This window comes from Ostrinia furnacalis, unplaced genomic scaffold (assembly GCF_004193835.3).
Source record: "Ostrinia furnacalis isolate ACB-3 unplaced genomic scaffold, ASM419383v2 OfSCF1408, whole genome shotgun sequence".
NCBI classification, from domain to species: Eukaryota; Metazoa; Arthropoda; class Insecta; order Lepidoptera; family Crambidae; genus Ostrinia; species Ostrinia furnacalis.
In genome coordinates, this window is record NW_021131647.1 from 16226 (window position 1) to 35074 (window position 18849).

Below are 18849 nucleotides of genomic sequence, written 5' to 3' on the forward strand. Positions count from 1 at the left end.
TGGATGTTTCACTCCACTGTTTTGGAGTTTTGAGCGGTGTTTATGCGTAAATGACTTAGTTTTAAACACAATTAAGGGTTACAACAGAAGTTAAACGCGGGAAGGTTGGTTTTTCTCTATAAAGGGTTTGTTTGTGGCATGAACTAGGCTTTGAAGAATGTTCATGAGTATTTTTAGACTTTTCAAGCAGTAAATCAGACTATGATTAAATTAATTTAAACAGGTTTTAACGCGATACGCGGATAGGTAGCATTGAAATATTACCTGTATTTGCCTGACGTTGACTACGATATTGTAAAAGCCGAAGTCGCAATTAATTTCGTTTATTTATATTTTGTACAGACCCTCAGAAGATAACTGGCAAAATGGAATGTGGCACTAAAACCTTTCTTCAAAACCTTTTTAAAAGCTGATTCTTTATTCAAGTTAACCATTAAAGCTTACCGAAATTCTCTACTTTCCCTTCTATATTACTGCAATACGTCGGGAATAGAGCTGCCCTGACACGTGATTCTTGGAAGGGTTCCCTTTTTCTGTGGTCCAGGCCCATGCCGTGCAGGGTTACGTGGGCGACTTCAGGGGGCAGAGTGCAGGTGGGTGTTATAAGGATCATCTGCAAGTTTAAAAATATGGTTATTATAATAAAAACCGATGAAGTTTGAGTTAGACTTGCACACCAAATTACAGGTGCCATACTTTCGTACATGATTGACCCTCCCATTCTTCAACACATCTAGGATGTTATCGCGGTCCCTCCGCACCTTAATTCTTAATATCACAAATGTTTTTATGAAGTATAAAAATACTAATAAATATAACCCCGCAGCCGTTTATAAAGAGGGAGCCCTAAAAATTGATTGCCATAAAAATTACTGAGTATTGACTCTGCTAAATTTGCTTGTTGATTAATTTCTGAACACGCGGTTAAATGTAAATTACCAATTGCTTCTCTGCAACAAGCACAAAGCTAGTAATTTTGCAAGACTCCTTAAACTACAAAGCGCTCAGGCGGTATGACCGGGATGCATGGCGGCTAATAAAGGAGTGGGGTAAACAAGGGGACCTCAACTTTGACAAGCTCAAGAGGGAAACAAGAGCAATTAGAAAGTTAAAATAGGTCAATTATTTAAAAAGAAATCATTCATCCGTCATCAAGAACTGCCCGAGCAACTGCACTTAGGAGGATTTAATGAATGATGCTGACAACGCCACTCTTGTAGCGGAGTTTTGGGCTGCCACTGTGTAGGTTTGTTGTCGACACGATAAGAAGAAGAAGAACGTCCAGAAATATTTTAGTGCCAGTCTTGTCAGTGTCATGGTTTCATTGCTACTCGTTGTGACTCTATGCAACGAGTAGCCTACTTGACTCTTTACTCAGAAGTAGTGAATGAGGCACTTGTCTTTCACTCAGTTACACTGTTAATGGCATGTTAAAAAGGGGTGTGTTAAGATAGGGATTTTTGTAAGATCTTTGGCCATACTTATAAAAACTAAGTTTTAGGCGCAGCCTAGGCGCAGACCATAGATTTTTCGTCGGCCGATAGTTTAGTCGGGCAGTTGATCAGTATGGGCATGTATGGAAGTGCGCACATTACACCGATTCGATTTGGCCGATTTTCATACAATTTAAAATCGGGTACAACTACTTATCGGCCAACTAAAAATCGGTGGTCTGAACCTAGTTTTATAGAGGTGTTTGTTGCATAGAATGGACTCACCTTAATACTGTTATGTGATCTACGCTGAAAAATTCTACGAATACAAATTCAGAACAACAAAAAGAGCTCATTGTGTATGCGATGCTGATATAGGAGTGGTTCGTAAAAGTTTAAGGAGGACGGTTTACCGAAATGAAAATTACAGTGACGTCATGTTTGAATTACACGTTTCGCTCGGGACAAGAACACACGAGCGAAATATATATATCATTTTAACCAGAAGTATGAACTTTAGATTATTATACCTACGCGTACGCAGTACTAAAAACAATTGCCACTGCGAGGCTACGAGTAAGGCCCAGAACAGACGGTGAAACGCAACTGCAACAAAACTGAAACTGCTAGTTACTTTTGAGTTGCATCTAAGTTTCTGCCATAGCGTCCGTTGAGAGACCACACATGACGCGATCAGTTTGAAACTTTCAGTTTCAGTTTCATTCAGCAGAATCATCAGAAAGTTGCAGTTTCGTTGTAGTTGCGTTTCACCGTCTGTTCTGGGCCTAACAATTGATTTTGTGACTGTCAAACGACAGCGAGACTTCAAATTTGTATGCCTTGTCACGTCAGAATAAGTCAATGTCACCCCTCCCGTGCCGCTCCCATACCTCAGGCACTGACTGAGTTAAGCGCTAGAACTAGTACCGACTTGTCAACAAACTCATTAATTTAAAAATTACATAAAAAAAGAATAAAACCACGAAAAAGCGTTGCTATCCTACAATGAAACAGACTCATGCACAAAACACACTTTGAAACTATTCAGCCGTGATAGAGGCAGTTCAAACACTCACTCTTCGTCCAACAGGTTTGAAGTAGTAATGCAAGCAACAGCTCTCCAGGACTCCAGAGTAAGTGTAGTAAAGGTAGGTAGTGTTCAACTGCTGGGCCATCAACACTGGATTATGTTCTATAAATGTGAGACACGACCGTTTTTGCAAGAACTCATGTCCTTTTCGCACTAGACTCCTCAGTCTTTTTGGATCTGGAACGTAAATGAAATGTCCAAATTAATTTCACCACTTGACATAGATTACCATAAACGTCAAAAAAGAAGGGGCTCTTTACATTTCTCTTTTCTTAAGCTTCAAGACTAACATAATTAAAGCAAGTGTTTACAAATCACATATTTTTATTGTTTACAAATCACATATACGTCTATGAGGTAGCAATGTAACATTCTGAACATCTTGTACCTACTACCCTTTATTGTTGGATTGGAACTTCTGTATCATTGCGAAGTGAATAAATGAATATGAATATGAAGTATCGAGAAAAAACTTAATAATACCTACTTTAAATAATAAGAAAAAGATTTAACCTAATTAAAGAAGAAAAAAAAACAAATATTAATTTGATGCCTTTTAAAGAAGACCCAGCGATTGAAATCCCAACTTAAAAGAAAACAAACTTTATTTGGATTAATTCGCTAAATCTAAAAATACTCACTTACTGAGAAAAAGTCAAAAACAAACGGTATAGTGCCCTCACTCCACTCGCAGGGCCAATCGGACGGCAAATCAGTATCGGTGACTAAAACAAATTTACTCGATAAAGCACAAATTAATTTTCAAAGACCGCTCGAAATTACATTACAAAATGTTCCCGACCGTTGACGCAAGGTTGTGAAATAATTATGTTGAAATTACAAAGTACAACAAACAGATTTATTAACCAATTTTGGTTCAATTGTGATTTGTTTTGCAACTCCATGGTGGTAAGGTTTCGATGGCGATTTATCGGCGCGAATTATATTCGTGCTGTGCATTTTGTTTGCTTTGTTGTTTGTAAGGAAATACGGTTTTCTGTAATTGGTTTTCGTTTATCAAGACCGTTTATCGCTTCGTGTAAAACAATACACCTCTTGCTGTGTTCTCGACAATATCATTGAGAAATCTGACTGACTGTGATACAGTAAGTTTTGGATTGTAAATAGTGAAAGATTTATGATTTAATACAAAATCACAGAGTTATTATGCATTTACATTGTACCGATTCATTTGAAAGAGCCATAGGCATTTTAACGAATTAACGAATTTTCGAAAAATACTAGACAGTCAAAGCGGGAATACCATAATCTGTAAAAACGTTTTACCGTTATTGTTACTCCAACCGATTGCCGTACAAACAAATCCATTCAATTACTTTGTGTAATTCCGATAGCCAATATCAATAGAATTGTGTTTTGTGCTCTGTGGCTGACCGTCAGCGCTCGTTGTAAACTATATTCTGTGGGGCAACCCCGATACGGGTCGTACAATTAATTTTAATTGTTGATATAACCCGGCCAAATAGTGAAGCCCGCACTGGCTGTCCATCTGAAGCCGCAGACTAAGCCGTTTAAAGTCCAATTTTGGTGTCATCTTTCCGAAATTGAATAGCCTGGATTTACCGACGAACAAATATTTTTAATATTTTTATGGAGAAGGCGAAAGGGGACGCGAAAGCAATTTAACTGCCATTCAGTAACTTTCAGCGGGGGTTAAAAATGAGCTCAGTACTAGATAGATTGTAATTGGGATTGAAATTGTTTTAAAAAATCGTTGGCATCCTAACTGTCTTCATTAGCAAAACACTACTAGCCAACTAGCCAAATAAAAAAGTTATAAAGTGGTGACATCACCATGTAAAATGTGACACTGCTGGCTGGATACTTCTATTTGAGTTTCCATCTTTCATGCGTTCGAAATTTTAAAAAGAATAGTAATTCGATATTTTTGTAAGTGCTCGATAGTTTTAAACCATTTCGGTATTGACTGGGTATATTTATGTGGCTCTGTCTTCGGGTTCTTTAAAATTAACCGCTGTCAGATGCAGCTGGCAGCCGCAATACGGAGGGCATCCGCGGATGCGAGGATATTTTTTAATTTTTCCATCAAACGTACAAAGCTAGTACAACATGACGTCAAAAGTTCTGCTGCAGATAGATAAAAAATAAAATAGGAGGAAAATTTTTGTCATACAATGTTTTATTAGGCTTTATATTCAATACTATTCTGGCCGCAATTTTTTATATGGATTTCAGAAGCCATAAATAAATAAAAAAAGAAATACTAAATAAGTACTAAACTTATAGAAAACTTTTCCATATTATTTCTTTTTACTTATTTCGATAGTGACCAATAATGTCAAAGTGTAAGAAAAATTACATCCAGATGATAGGGTTAGTATTATTTTTCTGACAAATGAGGCTTGCGTCTCAAAACGACTGGTCTTATAACTTAGTATAGCGTGAAATAGGAAACTAAGCGGCTGTACAAGTAGTCATTTGGCAGATGGTCAAGACCAAATCTAACGCGCACATTGTTCAGTCTAAGTGATAATAAACATTTCTAGCACTGCTTGGGCGTTAAATCAGAATCAGTGAATGCTGAAGCTATTCTAGAGGTGATCTATTTTAGGTTTTATTACGTCCCAAAAGTTTCACAGAATTGATGACACATTCAAAAGTTTCCACAACAAATATTTGCGAAAAAGAAATACCCAAATGCACGAGTTTCAATATACAGGGTGGAATTTTGTAATGCCACCTGGAGGGAAAGTACCCTTAATATTGTAGATAGAAAAAAAATTTCAAAGAAAACATTCCTATATTTTTGAAAAGAAGTAGAACTGCATTCAAAGATTTCCAAAAATTTGCTTGCCACACCCGGGAATTGAACCAAATAAAATCTGTTAAAAATTACATCCTGTATTTTTATTGCACATATCGTTAGGGTCAAGTATAAGGATGAAATCTCTCTAACAAACTGGATAAATCAAATGAAAGGAAATCCATAAAATCTTAAATTATTTTAATTACGTACAGAAAGTTGTATATTATGGTATGATGGTGAATTTTTGAAAACATTTCGAAAATCTATGAATGCAGTTCTCTTTCTTTTCAAAAATAAAGTTCTCCTGCAGCATCGATCGTGTCAGTATAATAATGACGGCGAGTTCTAAGAAAAAGTAGCGCAAACTGTAGTTCTAGCACTTAACTCTGTCAGTGTCTGAGGTAAAACATCAGCAAGACTTGGGCGTTTTTGAGTTTACGTCAAACGCATTCGATGTCGACTGTCCTGCCCCCTTTGACAAAACGCACTTTTTGATCGAATCGAAAATCGAATCCGTCAAAACTCCATACAAAAAAAAGGGCTTTTCGACCACTTTTCGACTGGTTTGCGATTATAATTTGCACTTTGTCTAGACCCACTGATTTGTATGCCCTGTAACGTCATATGTCAATGTCACCCCTATCGAGCCGCTTTCATTAATTTAGGATTTAGAATTGTCACAGCTCTAGTGCTTAACTCTGTCAGGCACTGACGCAATCTTTCTTGCCAGCCTTATTAAATAAATCCTGGAAACAAATGCCAATAAAACACACTCAAGAACACCCGTCTCGTCGGCACACAAAGACCGCGAAGTTCAAGCACCGCACGCTTCGCAGTCAAAGTAGAAAACTGGCAAGAAATTATTCATTAGCCAGCTAGATGAGCTGTTTGCGATGAGGTCGTATTACCAAGCAATAAGACTTAGTTTCCTATAATATCTGCTGTTTATAGAATATGATGCTAAATTGTCAGTGAGATAGGAAAAGAAGTAGGTATATTGGTCTGATATATGTTTTAAAGATCTTTCGATGTTATTTTAAAAAAAACATGGTAGTAGAAGCACAGGTAGAAGTCACACCCGAATGAACATAAAACAAGTAACCAAGTACCTATTCAAATAAATTTCTATTCGTTGTATTTTCAAACAGGAAATAAACTTGAAACAAAGGGATACAGAACAACTGGACGAAGGTTGCTTGACAAAGATTCCTTAATATTCCAAGAGTGTCTTCTTAGTCAGAGGTAGAAACATTTTCTCTAAATAGAGACAGAAATATACACAGTAGAAAAAACAGGCAAATTAAATAAAATGATAATAATGACCAATGAAAAAAGGAGATACTAAAGAAAGACTTTGCTATTGCTACTCTTTAATATAATCCACAGAGCTAACTACTGAACTTGCAGAACTTGGAATTACTTGGCCTGATATTTGTGCGTATTACCAACTTCGTGTGCTAGTTGAAAATTCATAATTGTTTCTTTGAAATAACATTTTTGTATGCGGATAAACGCCCCTCCTCGGGACAAAAGTGTTGGAAATTGTACTGAGTCGTGTTTTACAAGTTTCCGCAAAGAAGTTTCTCTCTAGATTCGATTAAAGGGTACCGCAAGCCTTTTACCGAGTTCCCGGGAGTAGGTATTCGAACTTCTTACGGAGTCCTACGCTTTTGTAGTGCGGTTGGATCCTTCTTAAACGTTGGTGTTCTCTTGGGAATGATTATTGTGTTTACTGCGTGGTTTTTGCTTTTGTTTCTAATTAGGACCACCAAATCTGAAGAATGTGAAGCAATAGACTTCACATTTATAAATGTGACTTATAGGTGAATTTCGTTATTTCGTTGAATTTGATCCATATAACTTATTCAACACTATTTAAGAACCTTCGTCCGACAGCGAGACTTTAAAAATGAGCTGTAGATGTTTAAGTCAAATATGATGACAACTTATCTCAATATTTGGCGACGCAAATTTTAATTTAATGCTTGAACAGTCAAGCGATTGTGTGAATTTTTCAGCCATCGACTAACAATATTTCAAACCAAATCATTCCGAAAATATAGCAGCGGAAACTTTACAAAGAGATTCGATAAATTAAAAATTGTGACCGCCCCAACGACTTCACTCCGTGCATCGTGAGCAGCGAACAAAAACATTGTATTCACACCAAGTCTGTGCGTACAAAGGGAAAAAGAAAAACTCCTTTGTTGCCAATTTTCAATATTGTCTCCACTCGATGTTACTTTTATTAAATTTTTTGTCGACACTCTGCCGAAACAGTCGTGTATTGATTGCCGTCGATGCCTCGATTTGATAAAGCGGGAATGTGACAGCCTCCGATAATAAGATAAGTGCAATCAACTTATCGAGTTAAATGTAAGTGTGAAAATGTTTTTCGTGTCTTTTTTATGTCGAACGAAGTTTTTGCTTTAGTTCATTAAACAATATTCATCGTTGGATTTTCGTCAGATAGGTATTATTACTTATTAGCTGGTCTTTGCACTCAGCGTTCTTGGCTCGTCCACATTTCATCATCATCATCATAATTTCAGCCACAGGACAACCACTGCTGAACATAGGCCCCAAATGATTTCCATATTGTCCAATTGGTAAGTAGCGACCTGCATCCAGCACCTTCTTGCTTTATTGATTGATTGTTACATTTATGAGGTCATCGGTACACCTTGTATAGCGCTCATGTTTGCTGAGGAGAGACTTAAAATGTCGACTTAGAATGTAGGATATAGTCTATTATAACGCAATAAGTTTTGTGTTTTTTTTACGACTAAAAGAAATTACTGTATTATGTTTAAAAATAAACCGATCACATGCTACTTCTAGTTCTTGATTCACACTTCGTATAATTTCTGTTTTAAATTCAAAAATGGGTACGTCGGGAGCAATATTGTGATGATTAGAGACCAACGCAGGCGGGCACCGCGCCAGCGAGTTAGGCCTGTTGTATGGAAGTGCCTCATGCGGAGCGTTTGGCGGGGAACATAACAAATTGTTTTTTTTTATCCACAAGAGGAAGCTCTTGGCTTGTATAACCTATATGTATTATTAGTATGGGTATGGCGAGGAGTAGACCTTTTTCGAAACGAAGAGTTTCAGGTTTAGTCCAAGCGAGCTGTAGTCAGCGAGTCGGAAAATGACAAGTTGACGCACCGAACCTAAATAATTGTGCGCGTGATTCTAGAGGTAATTCAGGGGGCTTGCGAGATTTAATTGATATAAGCTATTGCATACAGCGATACCTACTTAGAATTGGGTTTGATAGGAACATGAAATGGTGTTCGAATTTTAATAATAACATCAAAAAACTTTGGTCTAATTTAAAATTGTATCGGTTGATATGGTAGATAATTCATTTACCTACTTAAGGCTAGGATTTACCGCCTCGATGCCGTGCATTCGTTACCTCAGCCCCCGCACACCTCGCACTGACACTCGCGCTGACACTCGCGGGACGCGATGACGCCACAGTGTAAAAACAAGCCGTAAGTTGGATCAAACCGTAACCTTCAAATAGTGAATAAATAAATAATAATTTAAATATCCTTCGACATAATATTTTAACACTGCGCCTCTAGTCTCAAACTAAGCAAAGCTTGTACTATAGGATACGAACATATTACTTAAATAACATAACATAAATAAATACATTCATATTATGGTTAGAAAACACCCAGCCCGAAACAAACATTATTATAATGTTCATGCACACAAATGTTTGTCAATCAATAATGTCAAATAAAGATGATAATATTAAGTCAAACAAATACTTTTTACCGACAAAAATAGTAAGCAAATGATCACAAAAATGTAAACTCCATTTTAATATGAAATACTAATGTTCTTTTACGTATTGCTATTCTATTTAAGCAAATGACTCTAAATTAATCATTGTAAACCCAGAAATAGTAAACAATCCTCAAAACAACTTGCCTAGAGGTCCTCTTCTTCCCTTTTATAATTTTTAACTCAGATTCAAGCAGTAAACTTCTAAAATAATTATTTATGGTATCAATTAAATAACTGTATTGCCATCTAGTTTTATAATTCAGCATCTTTAAAAAATTGTGAAACATCGGAATTGATGACTCGCCTTATATTCTTTCATCATCAAAAAGTACCTAATATTATCATCTAATTGTAAATTATGGCAACTATTTCCTCATAATTATTTGAAAATATAAGGCAAAAATGTTTAAGTTTTACAAAACTATGAAGAGCAGATATCTCGAAAACCATACAAGATATTATCGAAAAACTTGACTGAAAAAAGTAGTAAATGAAATGAGATTTCATTTTGTTGCAATAGTCATATCGCTAGGACGCATAGTTATTTATTTAGACAGTTTCTGAGATATAAGCGAAAAATAAAACTGACACGCGTCCGTCCTCCGTAAGCGCCACCGCGCGACTGATTGAGATTGTTCAAGCCGTCATGGCCGATTTTTTCACATTTTTTCAACATAGTAACTAAATAAGACGCAATAACAAAATTTTGAAAAGTTGTCGACCTAGAAAATACAAAGTCCTATCTATTAGTATATATTTTAAGTGTAAAATGTTAAAAATGAATATATGAGAGTAAAACAAAAAAGCCGTCGACGTACTTCTTTGGGATTTTTTTTTATCGGACAAACTATGCAATATCGTGTTTTGGAAAAGTTGTCGCCCTAGTTAAAGACATTAACTTACTCCTACAATTTTTTGTTTGCTAAAATATCTTTTCATTTAGAAACTATCTGCAAACAAAATCGGTCAAATATCGACAATTTGGAAAATCATGGCCTTAAAGCTTTACTAGTGCGATCTCCTATTAAATTAATCGAGATCATTAAACCACACCATACAGTGACATTCGTGGCAAAATTACTTATATTTTTTATGGCTCGCTGTGTGACTGTTGTTTGTATTGGCCTTATTACGTTTATCGCTAAGCTCAGTTCCTAAAGCCTCTACTCCATCGCCCACTTTATTCGTTCGGAACTCCTGAACAGCTGGCCCACATATCGCCTTTAGAGTGTCGCCGGCGCAACCCGCTTTTGGGTTATATTAAGTGGAAAAAATTTAATTTAAAAACCTAAACCTGAAAATAGTCTATGATTTTTTCTAACTGAACGATTAGCTATGACCGTCGCAAACAATATATATTTGGAAAAGTAGCTGAGCTGGTAGAGCTAGAATTTTTCGATTTGTAGTACACAGTGCAGTAAAAGTGGTAACATCGATGACAGAATTCCTGTATTCTCAGTTTGGTTGTTATGAATTTATGTCTACCTGAATTATTTTATTACCTCCGATGCATGTTGCATCTCAAACGTTGAATATTGTTTAATTATTTTCATAGTGTTTTTACATTTTTATAACATGATTTTTCCTGCTAAGGGTATGATTTCTAACAACCTTACGCTTGCCTAACGTTTGCTCGAACCTCTGAGCTACAAATAAATTGGTTGATCTATCAACAAATCATGTCCCATAAATATACCTCAGTAGTAATTTGAATACCGCAACAAAGAAAAACAAAGAACATAACAACGCATCACTGTATCCAAATGCCACAAAAGACAGATAACAAAAAAGCATCAAACAAACAGCCCTCGACTGTCCTCTGATACGTCGTGGAGTGCGGTCCTCGGTCCTCGGCCCTCCGGCCCCATTAGGGCCGGGCCCGCATCCTTGGAGGACCCTCGATGCCTCGAACCCCGTCGGTCCGCGCTAGTGAATTCGCCAAGGACTGATACTTGTCTCCTGCTTGTTATCCAATGCCTTTTTTTTAGCTTTTTAAGCAAATAAGGACGATTTATTATGTTACATTATAATATTATTATTTGTGGGATAAACAACGTCGGTTTTATTGAGGTGTTACGTTTTGATATGAGGTGCACCTATATTTACGGTGTCTTGATCTCTTTTTTCAAAAGTGGTGAAAATATTTTATCTTTTCGTACAATAGCTAGTTGCTCCCTAACGCTAGGTATGTGATTATTATAAGGTATCATTTTCACTGTCACTCAAGCCAGCAACTCACTAAGATTGAAAGAGATGGAAAAAAGTCTGAATACGAAACGGAAGACTTAGATAGATAGATTCAGATTTTCTAAATACAATTAATATATATATTAAAAAAAAATGTGTAAAGCAAGACATTGCCCAATCACATAATAAGAATCTGTTAAAGGCAATGTCGATTCAAATACCTAAACGAATTCCTACTATGAATACGTTTGGTGACCGGCAACTGCCGCAAACCTTAATATGTCATCGCACTCGAATAATTTCAGATATTCAAGCTGGTAGCGACTATTGCGCCCAAAAGTTCTACGAAGTCGATGTGCCCTTCAAAGTGTTTGCGAGTCGTGACGGTCTCATAAACTTGGCTTGTTTTTATTATCTATGATACAGTCAAAGCTCATAATCGGTCAAAACCACTTTTGGCTGCATTTGATTTTTCCAGGCAAAAATCAGTCAAAATTAATAATCTCTTACCTGACGAATATGTTGATTTCTAAAAATAATGAGAAAAAATAAAAAGAAACATTAGCGCAGTGCCTAAAGTAGATTTCATCAATTGGTATGCCAAATCACATAAACAATATGACACTTTAAAATGATTTTATAACACATTTTTGACGATTTACAAGTAATTTTCACTAATCATAACACTCTTTATGAATTTTGACCGATTGGTTAAATTTTAAATCAGGCGAAGCCCCTTTTGATAAATTTTTGAATGATCAAACGAACTTACCAAGTGAAGTTCGATCTAAATTATCCTGTTTTCGCCGAAGAGATTTATTTTACCATGTAGTACCCCTGTACGACAACCCAATCCGCACACAATATTCAGCGTAGTAGTATTAAAAAACAAAAGAGCGGGCAACCCCACCCCTACCAGGCTGTGGGCTCGGTGTCCGAGCGGTCTCATTATATTTAGAGAAGAGATGACATTGACGTTTACCTCCAGGGAAGAAGATATAGAAATCTTCGGGTTGGGAGGGACCTTAAATCTCTTCGGCGAAAACAGGATAATTTAGATCGAACTTCACTTGGTAAGTTCGTTTGATCATTCAATTATCCTGCTTTCGCCTCCGAGATTTATTTTACCATGTAGATGTTTAGAGCATGGATCAATGTCCATGTTAAATGGTTAAGAGAGTAAATGTCAATGTACTAAATACATAATAAAGCAATATTTTTGTATTATAATCGTATTGCATCACTTATTCATAACAATAACAAGTATCACGGTCTCAACAAGATTTTGTTCATTATAGAGTATTATTATATACATTTATTTGTACTTCTATTAACTGTTAAGTACGACTACTGATTGTAAAAAGTTGCCAAGACAGTTGACAGAGCATCCTGTCTATCCAGCACACTGGCTAATTGAATCAACGTTGACAGCGGCGCAAACCGCAGGCAATACTGCCGCGTGTCGCGTGCTGTGTGGGCCGAACACCCTCGTGTCGACACTCCTTTCCTATATTTATCCAGTTTCATCTCAGAACTGAGCTTGACGACGGTAGTGGTTAACACCGAATCGATCACAGTGACTGCAAAGCTAACACTCTGATTGTTGTAAAACATAAGCTCACTTGCATTTTAATTAATAAATAAATAATGTGGTTAATTAAAACTTATTAATTTATTTGGATACAGTTTGACCAGTATTCCAAAACAGTATTAATTTGGATTCCAAGTAACACTGTTGCGAGGAAAAAGTTTGGTTTCTATTTAATAGCACCTTTTAATAGCAATCTTTTGATTCTTGAAACCTGACCTATAAATTATATTATTTATTTAAATAATTATATATTTCAATAAATTATATGATTTCACTAACGATATTGCTAAGCGGTGGTTATTTAATGTTATTATAGGATGCACCCGACTTTAGAATATGCTAAGAAAATAGAGTAAGGTAGGTACAATGATGTAATTGAGCATTGTAAAAATATTTATTTGTCAGTCATTTAGTGTAGTGGTTTCAAAACGGACTACTATGCCGAGAGGTCCCGGGTTCGATCCCCGGCCGGGCAGAAATTGAATTGATACATTTTAATTTCTGTGATGGGTCTAGGTGTTACTATGTATAATATGTACTTATGTATATAAAAACGGTATTTAAGTATGTTTATATCCGTTGTCTAGGACCCATAGCTTTGCTCAGTGTTTGGGACTAGGAGCGTAGTGTAAAATGTCGAAGGAAGGATATTTATTTATTATTTGCGGAGTGTATAGCGGAGTCTGGTACGTTTTGTTTGATCCACGACTGCCAAATACAAAACTTACTGCAAAGGAAAGGTAAGCTTAAATGGGCAATATGGTACTACTGATGTACCTGTTGCCCCAGCATTCTATTTTTTTTTTTTTTTTTATTATTATTATTATTTTTTTTTTTTATTTATTTATTTTTTAGTGAAAAAACGTATTAACGTCTAAAAAAAAAAGGGTCGCCATTCTAAGGCGAATTAATTGGAATTAATTCATGTTAATCGTGTAGAAATCTCTACGCCAGACGATAAAATATGAATTATGACTAAATATCAAACAAAGTTCAAGAAACAAAAAATAGGTTTATGTCATGTACAGAAACCAAAGCGTCTAACATTTTCTGAGACAATATTAAACCAAGTTCCTACTCCGTGTCTTTATTCAGACACCTTGATTCAGTCAGCTTCAGTATTATGACTGTGATGATTGAATTTTTATAATCATGCTAAGAAAAAATAACAAAATACTAATTCTCAATTTATACTTCATAGAAAGGGAAGAAAGACTCATTCATTATTATGAGTTTGTGGCAGCGTTATCAATTCGTAAAATAAAATCGCATTATTTTTTGGTATTATTAAAAAATGTCCTTAATCTAAACTAAAGGTTACAAGTAGTGGTAGTACTGGTAGGTACCTACATAATACATAGTTTATTTTATGTGGTTGATTCGTTCTTTGACTGACCAAAGTCCACTAGTCCGGTTGTTATTACAAGCGGCCCGATTTATTTTTTGATGCGTCAATAATTTTCTATTACATTGATTACAATGTAATTATTATTGTGTTATATTTATAAAGGCATAGTTATTATCGCTTTAACGCATAATAAGATACTTTGCTTGTCTAAAAGATTTAGCAAGATAAGAAATGATTCAATGTATTTCATGATGTCGCATCTCTTCTTATGAGAATTCTAACGTTATACATAAATAGTTTATACGAACCAATTGTAAAACAGTACATGGAGTTAAAACTGACCTTTTTTTTTTTTTTTTTTAAATAAATAATAATAATGATGATGAAGCCTTACTTTGTAAGACTATCAATAGTATTATTAGCATTAATCATACATTGATTAGTAGGTACAAACCTACATAATAATGTTTTTCCAATACAAGAAAAAAATGACGTCATCTTAAGTACCGATACCGATACAGTTTAAGGAAGCTCTTAGATTTTATCTATTATTTATAGATACAAGCTGGTGAGACGTCATGAATAAAAAAATAAACTTTGTAAAAATATCAGGGCTAAAGAAAGGCCGCAAAGAGACAAACAAAAATGTTGCCTGTTTGTTCAGATACAAAACAAGCATCCGTTAAAATAAGACCATAATTCTATTTGCTTTTCAGTGGCTATCGTGTTTATGTAATAAACATATTATATTAGTAATAAGTTTCTTTAAACCATAAATGAATCTTTTGTTAAAAGTTTAATTGCGGTTAAAATATCATCCCTTTTGAAGTGCTTAAACCACATAAACTTTGTTTAGCATCTTATATAAACGCTATCTAAGTCCACCATCTAGGAACATTTTTTTTTTTTTTTTAAAAAGTGGGTAATCTCAGAATGTACTCGTGTTGACGGATGCGATTAAGAATATTCTTAATATCAACGTCTCTGCGCCGACGTGTATAATTATTTGTTTGTATAATTAATTATGTTTACTCGCATGGTTATGATGATTATGAAAAAAATCATCTGGGTTCGATTCGGGAATCGAATAGGTATCTCGGTACAATAAATTCTGTAACCGGATAATATGTACATTGCATTTAAAATAAAAATATTTTAAGCGGCCAGCACATACCTGTACATAGATGGCGCGTCGTCTAGGGACGCGGGTTACCTTGGTGTTCTGGTCGGTCTTTAATGGCGCTTCCCGCGTTGCGCTGGCAGCGCTGGGCATGCGGCGGCGGCGGCGCGGCGCTGCGGCGTAAATAAAGGCGCCTGCGCTTGTGGAAGGCGGCGTGGTTGCGCCGCGGGCGGGTGATAGGTCTTAGCCCATCATACCATACAGCAGGGCGTAGCTTGTCGGTACGGCCTCTGTATAAAGCCTCGATTCACACAGTTATGCGAACGGCTAAAGCTTAATTATATATTCAGTGCAGCAGCCTGGATTAGTTGTCATATCAAATAAATACCTCTTTTCCCGTTTTAGAGGATTATAATGAGTTATAGTTGTCGACCGTCGATGTAATTGGTCGACCGACCGGAAATGTAGAAAGATCTTTGTAAGTTTCCAACAAAAAAAATGTGAGACTGATAAGTACTCAAAATCACAATGTCAGTTAATATGAGTCGTTGCATAGAAAAAACGACATATTGTCATACTTCATATATAAAGTAGGCATTTATTTCCACTTCGACTCGGTTCGGTCAACAAACCGGCCTAAGGTTTATTTAGGATCTTTTATTCTGACCTTATAATAGCAAGTAATGAATCTACATAAATGCACTTTGAATTTTGATCTGATACTTATTTCTTTCTTACTAGCCTTTGTATTTAGACCAATATCGATTGGTGTAATGTATAAAAATACAAAACAACAAAATTATTCAGTTACCCTTTGTAGCATTGAACAATGTGTATGGCCACAGGGTCATCGGTCGTTATAAAAGCAGGCGGAGGCTCGACTGGGGCGAGTGCGTCCGCGGCGCCGGGTCATCAGGCTCCAAGACGGTTGATGGTTCATAAGGTGTAAGGCCAAGAAGGCAAGCTCTTAATGTGGGTAGTTTCGTACAAACGCAACATTTTTCTGTATGAGCTCATTATGTTCTGTTTTTACGGCTTTTTAAAATGGCCGAAAAGAAGATACTTAACTCGTAAAAGTGAATAATATTACAATACCTGGCTATCTCGGTAGTTAATATCTCGTTTTTACTCGCTAGAGCAAAAAACGGCTACTGGTTAAAAAATAACCGAACATAAAGTGGCTGCTGGTTAATATCTCGTATTAACGCTACTGGTTAAAAAATGACCCGCAAAAATGACCGAATATAAAGTGGTTGCTGGTTAATATCTCGTATTAACTCGCTAGAGCAGAAAATGGCTACTGGGTAACATCTCGCATTACCTCGGAGAAAAAAATGGCTACTGGGTAACATCTCGCATTACCTCGGAGCAAAAGAATGGCTACTGGGTAACATCTCGCATTACCTCGGAGCAAAAAAATGGCTACTGGTTAACATCGCGCGTTAACTTGGAGCTAAAAATGGGTCAAAGTTACGCGTCGTGTCACAACGCTTATAATAAAAATGTACGAGCACTTGCACAAAATAGTTGTTACAACCAACCTTTTGTTGGGTCTAATTCTCGTCACTACACTGCACAACTTAAAATAATTACGTTTTTTGTCGGTAAAAACGTCCTGGTGACGTCACTTAAGCATTTTTCTTATACTGCGTGCGGTCGTTGCGCGTGCGCACAAAGGAATGAGACCGCTCGGACACCGAGCCCACAGCGTGGTAGGGGTGGGGTTGCCCGCTCTTTTGTTTTTTAATACTACTACGCTGAATATTGTGTGCGGATTGGGTTGTCGTACAGGGGTACTACATGGTAAAATAAATCTCGGAGGCGAAAGCAGGATAATTTGCACTCAAAAGTGGTTTTGACTAACGCGCTTGGTCAAAACCAGTTTTGACTGGAAAAATCAGTCAAAAATGATATTGACCAAGGGCATCAGTCAAAATCACTTTTGACTGATTTACGCAGTCAAAAGTAGTTTTGACCAATTATGAGTTTTGACTGTAACATATACAAGTCAGATGTGTTTATGTACAACATAAACATATTAGGGGTGGACTAATCTCTTGCGGGTCGTTTGCCAATTTATCGAGATGTTGTTGTTACATTATTTATTAGATGGAGATCGGAATTCCTGAATATTTTACAAGGAACTAAATAATGAGGCTGTCGATAAAAGTAAATCAACTGCTACTTTGTCAAATTACATCTGGGATTCTTTTGTTTATCTACTACGCGACGCGTCCCGGATTCACCCGTGTTGTTGACAAGTTATTGGCAGGCCTAAACCATAGGGTTAGCGTCCTTAGCTGATCATATTATTACTTACTAGCGGCCGCCCGCGACTTCGTACGCGTGGATCCCGTTTTACCCCCTTCATCTACATATGTAACGCGGTTTAGATTTTTCATAAAAATGTTTTTTCCCGCTAACTCCCGTTCTCGTGGGAATTTCGCAATATCCTGTTGTAATTAAGCTTTAAGTTTACTAAAGGTACCTGCATGCCAAATTTCAAGCGACTAACTTAAGCGGTTTAGGTTTTTCATACAAAAGGATTTTCCCGCTAATTCCGGTTCCCGTGGGAATTCCTAAGTATACTATAACCTGCCCAGGAGTATGAATAATAACTGTACCAAGTTTCGTTAAAATCCGTCGAGTAGTTTTTGTTTCTATAAGGAACATACAGACAGACAGACAGACAGACGGACAGACAGACAAAAATTTTACTGATTGCATTTTTTGGCATTAGTATCGATTACTAATCACCCCCTGATAGTTATTTTGAAAATATATTTCATGTACAGAATTGACCTCTCTACAGATTTATTATAAGTCTCAGAATACAGAATCCGTATTCTGAGTTATAAGTATAGATTTAAGTAGGTACTAAATATTTTTAAGGCTGAGTTGCAACCATCTTACTTTAACTTTGACAAACGTACCGGACATTGTTATTGTTGCGGTTAAAATAAGGTGGTGCAACTCAACCTAATAGATAACTGGAAAATGTTGTGGAAAACCTCCAGATGTTTCTATCAAAATATCATTACAGGAAAAGCTATCATCTAGCTGAAGTGGAAAATATATCCAGAAATATAGGAAGCGGATTCATGTAAGCTGGTAAAGCAAACAATGATTTATTTACTCGAAAATAGGATTCAATATTTATAGGCAGCTTGGGAAAAATTTTTCGCGTTTTCAAATATGCATAACTTTTGCGATTTGTTTCAATTCTTGCTTTGTACTGGTTAGGTTAGGCATCAGACTGTATGGGGTGCGATGGTGAGGGACCTCCCCGTGGTGCATCCCGGGCAACGTCCGCGTGTTCTGTCACGCGGGCGGCTGACTCCTCACCGGCGCGGCAGGTCGCGTCAACTCGGCGGGCCTGTCGGGCAACCCGTAACCCCCCAACGGAGGGGGGCCGGGGGCCCCGGCTACGGAAGTCGGGGCCAAGACAAGGAAAAGTCTTTAAAACCCCTAATCCTAAGGTCTGGCGG

General features: G+C 36.7%; 1 protein-coding gene across 1 annotated transcript; it reads right to left on the bottom strand.

Annotated features, from left to right (window-relative positions):
* Positions 1-433: 433 nt before the first annotated feature.
* LOC114352569 (uncharacterized) lies at positions 434-18301 on the bottom strand. The gene is made up of 4 exons (XM_028304198.1): positions 18295-18301; positions 3165-3248; positions 2510-2700; positions 434-613 (listed from the first exon to the last, which is right to left on the bottom strand). Exons 1-4 carry the CDS (start codon positions 18299-18301, stop codon positions 434-436), a joined length of 462 nt encoding a protein of 153 aa, XP_028159999.1.
* Positions 18302-18849: the final 548 nt, after the last annotated feature.

What these genes read in the sequence shown, in the direction of transcription:
- LOC114352569 (XM_028304198.1), bottom strand. An exon ending in TTTTGACTTTTTCTCAGTAA is followed by an intron (nt 2,701 to 3,164) that starts GTGAGTATTTTT and finishes TTTACGTTCCAG; the next exon opens with ATCCAAAAAGACTGAGGAGT. An exon ending in TCAAACCTGTTGGACGAAGA is followed by an intron (nt 614 to 2,509) that starts GTGAGTGTTTGA and finishes TTAAACTTGCAG; the next exon opens with ATGATCCTTATAACACCCAC.